Here is a 5,545-nt window from a genome sequence, read left to right on the forward strand (position 1 = left end):
AGCGGCCACTGCACTCCAGTCTGGGCGACAGAGTGAGACTCCAACTCAAAAAAAAAACAAAACATAGCTAGTTAAGTGATCTTTATATTACCAGATCTATTTTGGAGTTAGGGTAAACTATTTTGAGTTGAGCTATATCTACATCTATAGAGAATTTTGTGTACCTCTGGCTTCTCACTTCTGTGAGCTATAGATGTAGAAAACTTGTTTGGCACAAACTAAAATAAGATCAAGAGTGATTGAAGCTTTTACATTTTAATCCATATCCTAATGTGAAGACTACTTGCATATACATTCATATTTCTAGATATCTAGATGATTTTTTAAGAGTATGGTCTGAGCCAGGTACGGTGGCTCATACCTGTAATCCCAGCACTTTGGGAGGTAGTGGCAAGAGGATTGCCTGAGCCCATGGGTTCAAGGCCTTGTCTCTACAATAAATCAAAAAATTAGCCAGGCTTGGTGGCGCCTACCTGTAGTTTCAGCTACTTGGAAGGCTGAAGCGAAAGGATTACCTGAGTCCAGCAGGTCAAGGCTGCAGTGATCGTGAACATGCAAGCCACTGCACTCCAGCCTGGACAACAGAATGAGACTTCAACTCAAAAAAATTTTCAAAAAAATTTGTACTTGTGAAGGAAAAATTAGGTATGTATTTCAGCTTACAACTAATTTTATTGGTGAAAGAAAAACAGGTAACAATATTTTTTCTCATTTTAAATCTTCTGTAAGCCACTACATTTCCTTTCCAGGTTATCATTAAATAGTGACATCTATTGATGTTCCCAGATAGTTTGCCAAGAGGCTAAACTGTATGTTGTGATCTTACTTTTTGGTGTATGATTGATGAATGGCCGCACATACATTTAGGCTAGAACCTGAAATTTTCAGTTCTTTTTCTTCATTTTTGATTTGTTACCTGGTTTGGGTAGAATATTTTTTTTTTGAGTTGGAGTCTCACTCTGTCGCCCCGACTGGAGTGCAGTGGCACGCTCCCGGGCCACCGCAGCCTCGACCAGCTGGGCTCTGGCGATCCTTCCGAGTAACTTCCAAGTAGCTGGAACTACAGGCACGTGTTACCATACCTGGCTAATTTTTTTATTGACTGTAGAGATGAGGTGTCGCCAAGTTGCCGGGGCAGGCCTCGAAGGCTCAGGCAATCCACTCACCTCGGCCTTCCAAAGCTCTGGGATTACAGGCTGAGCCACTGAGTCCCGCCAGTAGAAAACTTGAACATCCTTTGTTCTGCCAAAATTCCCCTTCAAATCCAAAGAAAATTGGTTTTAATAAAAACATCTCAACACTCCAGATGTATGCAATGGTTGAAATGCTGAATTTTCCCTTTACTGAATTGTAAGGCTAAAATTAAGGCCCATATTCACTGTGTGTATTAGCTTAACTTTAAATGTTTAAACATTTCATTTATTACGCCGAAATTTCTTAGAGTATAAAAATAAAAATGGCAGTGAGTTTATAGGATAAGATCTAAATGTGCCTCACACTCCTTTCTTATAGTAATAGCATAAATATTTGAATTGTGTGACTAAGTTGGGGAGGGAATGTCCTGTTACTTTATTGGTTTTTGTGTTTTGATTTATTTACCTTTTTTTCCTTCCACAGAATAATGCATATACTGCGATGTCAGACTCCTACTTACCCAGTTACTACAGTCCCTCCATTGGCTTCTCCTATTCCTTGGGTGAAGCTGCTTGGTCTACTGGGGGCGATACAGCCATGCCCTATCTAACTTCTTATGGACAGCTGAGCAACGGAGAGCCCCACTTCTTACCAGATGCCATGTTTGGGCAACCAGGAGCCCTAGGTAGCACTCCATTTCTTGGTCAGCATGGTTTTAATTTCTTTCCCAGTGGGATTGACTTCTCAGCATGGGGAAATAACAGTTCTCAGGGACAGTCTACTCAGAGCTCTGGATATAGTAGCAATTATGCTTATGCACCTAGCTCCTTAGGTGGAGCTATGATTGATGGACAGTCAGCTTTTGCCAATGAGACCCTCAATAAGGCTCCTGGCATGAATACTATAGACCAAGGGATGGCAGCACTGAAGTTGGGTAGCACAGAAGTTGCAAGCAATGTTCCAAAAGTTGTAGGCTCTGCTGTTGGTAGTGGGTCCATTACTAGTAACATCGTGGCTTCCAGTAGTTTGCCGCCAGCTACCATTGCTCCTCCAAAACCAGCATCTTGGGCTGATATAGCTAGTAAGCCTGCAAAACAGCAACCTAAACTGAAGACCAAGAATGGCATTGCAGGATCCAGTCTTCCGCCACCCCCAATAAAGCATAACATGGATATTGGAACTTGGGATAACAAGGGTCCTGTTGCAAAAGCCCCCTCACAGGCTTTGGTTCAGAATATAGGTCAGCCGACACAGGGATCTCCTCAACCTGTAGGTCCGCAGGCTAACACTAGCCCACCAGTGGCTCAGGCATCAGTAGGGCAACAGACACAGCCATTGCCTCCACCTCCACCACAGCCTGCCCAGCTCTCAGTCCAGCAACAGGCAGCTCAACCAACCCGCTGGGTAGCACCTCGGAACCGTGGCAGTGGGTTCGGTCATAATGGGGTGGATGGTAATGGAGTAGGACAGTCTCAGGCTGGTTCTGGATCTGCTCCTTCAGAACCCCACCCAGTTTTGGAGAAACTGCGGTCCATTAATAACTATAACCCCAAGGATTTTGACTGGAATCTGAAACATGGCCGGGTTTTCATCATTAAGAGCTACTCTGAGGACGATATTCACCGATCCATTAAGTATAATATCTGGTGCAGCACAGAGCATGGTAACAAGAGACTGGATGCTGCTTATCGTTCCATGAACGGGAAAGGCCCCGTTTACTTACTTTTCAGTGTCAACGGCAGTGGACACTTCTGTGGCGTTGCAGAAATGAAATCTGCTGTGGACTACAACACATGTGCAGGTGTGTGGTCCCAGGACAAATGGAAGGGTCGTTTTGATGTCAGATGGATTTTTGTGAAGGACGTTCCCAATAGCCAACTGCGGCACATTCGCTTAGAGAACAACGAGAATAAACCAGTGACCAACTCTAGGGACACTCAAGAAGTGCCTCTGGAAAAGGCTAAGCAGGTGTTGAAAATCATAGCCAGCTACAAGCACACCACTTCCATTTTTGATGACTTCTCACACTATGAGAAACGCCAAGAGGAAGAAGAAAGTGTTAAAAAGGTAACCTGCTTACCATTCTTAAGACAAACATTTAGGGAAGAAAAGAACTAGAGAGAACAGGAGAGGTTTTTACATAGTGAACTGTTAATAAAAATCTGTGTAATGCAGTATCACTTATCTGTTTAAGGCTTTATGTACAATTGGTCTTAACATTTGGAATCCCAGCACTTTGGGAGGCAGAGGTGAGAGAATTGCCTGAGCTCAGGGGTTCAAGACAAGCCTGGGCACCTTGGCTAGACCTTGTCTCTACAATAAGTCAAAAAATTAGTTGGGTGTGGTGGCTCATGCCTGTGGTTCCAGCTACTTGGAAGACTGAGGTGGAAGGGTCACCTGAGCCCAGCAGGTCGAGGGTGGCCATGAGCAGCGTGCAACTGCACTCCAGCCTGGGTGTCAGAGTGAGACTCAAACTAAAAAAAAAAAATATATATATATACACACACACACACACACACACACACACACACACACACACATATATTTGGACTTTAGTGTGAAGGAATATGAGAACATTAATGAAGATGGGAAATACTTTTAAAAATTTTTTATTTTAGAGTTGTGGGATATACTTTAGGATTAGGTATACAAGTCCTCATAAGGGCTTTTTAAGGAAGGCAGAAACAATACAGAGAAAGTTACATGAGCAGAAAGATGTGAAGAATGAGTCTGAAAGAAATGCAACGGGAATAATTAAAGTTATAAAACCATGGAAATTTAAGTTAGAAAAGATTGAGACTGTAATGCAGAGAAAAGTATAAAAGTTCTCTTTTGGAATTAACCATTGACCTAGTTGTGGTTATTTTCAAGAGTTGGTTGGTATATCACCAGCTCCTGAAACAACTTTCTGTCTTCCCTATGACAATTTTCTTTTTTTTTTTTTTTGAGTTAGAGTCTCACTCTGTCACCCAGACTGGAGTGCAGTGGCCGCTCCCGACCACCACAGCCTCGACCTACTGGGCTCCGGTGATCCTTCCGCCTCAGCCTTCTGAGTAGCCGGAATTACAGGCATGTGCTACCACGCCCGGCTAATTTTTTGATTTATTGTAGAGATGAGGTCTCGCCAAGTTGCCCAGGCGGGTCTTGAACCCACGGGCTCAGGCAATCCATTCACCTCGGCCTCCCAAAGTGCTGGGATTACAGGCTGAGCCACCGAGCCCGGCTAATTTTCAGCATTAATAGGATGTTTGTCAGAACTTAAGTTTTCAGTGTTAACGGCAGTGGGACACTTTATTTCATGTTCTATTCTTGGTCATTTTTTCAAAACCTTTTTCCTACTGGAAAAGTTAATGATTATTTTTTAAATCCTGGGGGGAAAAAGCAAAAAGCTGGCCTCATTTGTTGTGTTATTGAAGAGTCACTTTCTCCTGATTCCTAACAAGTGGGGATCGGCCTTGCGCGGTGGCTCAGCCTGTAATCCCAGCACTTTGGGAGGCCGAGGTGAATGGATTGCCTGAGCCCGTGGGTTCAAGACCCGCCTGGGCAACTTGGCGAGACCTCATCTCTACAATAAATAAAAGATTAGCTGGGTGTGGTAGCGCGTGCCGGTAGTTTCAGCTACTTGGAAGGCTGAGGCGGAAGGATCGCCAGAGCCCAGCAGGTCGAGGCTGCAGTGGCCGGGAGCAGCCATTGCACTTCAGTCTGGGTGACAGAATGAAACTCCAACTCAAAAAAAAATAAAACAAGTGAGGATCTTGGGTAGAATGATGGAGAATGGGCTCAAGCTAGAAATGAATTTATTTGAAAGAGTTGGTATTGTTTGCTCTGTGAGTGATTGTAAACTTTAGGGCAATTAGGATGGTTAAAAAAACTGATGGGACAGGTCATATGTTATCTGGAACTTAGATTTTTTTTTCTTTTTTCTTTCTTTTTTTTTTTTTTTTTTTTGAGTAAGAGTCTCTTGCCCAGGCTGGAGAACAGTGGCACGCTCATGACTACTGCAGCCTCAACTTGCTGGGCTCAGGTGATCCCTTATCCTCAGCTTTCCAAGTAACTGAAACCACAGGCGCGAGCCATCATGCCCAGCTAATTTTTTTTTTATTTCTTGTGGAGACGAAGTCTTACCATGTTACCTAGACTGGTCTCCAGCCTGTGGGCTCAGGCAATCCTCTCACCTCAGCCTCCCAAAGTGCTGAAATTACGGGCGTGACCCACTGTGCCCAACTTGGAACTTAGATATTTAAAAAAACATAAATCTGTTGCCCAGGCTGGAGTAAAGTAGCACACTCATAGCCACCACAACGTTGATATATTGGGCTCAGGCAATCCTTCTGCCTCAGCCTTCCAAGTAGCTGGAACTACAGGCACCTGCCACCATGCAGGGCTAATTTTTTTTTTTTTTTTTTGAGTT

At 43.8% G+C, this 5,545-nt stretch overlaps 1 protein-coding gene across 2 annotated transcripts in view; it reads left to right on the forward strand.

Moving 5' to 3' along the window:
• YTHDF2 (YTH N6-methyladenosine RNA binding protein 2) overlaps positions 1-5,545 on the forward strand; it is a 40,918-nt gene that overhangs the window by 4,477 nt on the left and 30,896 nt on the right. For both annotated transcript variants that reach the window (XM_021715576.1, XM_021715575.1), the window contains one exon: positions 1,618-3,201. In XM_021715576.1, coding sequence (XP_021571251.1) covers positions 1,636-3,201 — 1,566 coding nt within the window. In that variant the 5' untranslated portion in view covers positions 1,618-1,635. The remainder of the gene's footprint in view (positions 1-1,617; positions 3,202-5,545) is intronic.

This window comes from Carlito syrichta, unplaced genomic scaffold, assembly GCF_000164805.1.
Source record: "Carlito syrichta isolate Samal-C Ts95f unplaced genomic scaffold, Tarsius_syrichta-2.0.1 Scaffold307198, whole genome shotgun sequence".
In the NCBI taxonomy this organism is placed as follows: Eukaryota; Metazoa; Chordata; class Mammalia; order Primates; family Tarsiidae; genus Carlito; species Carlito syrichta.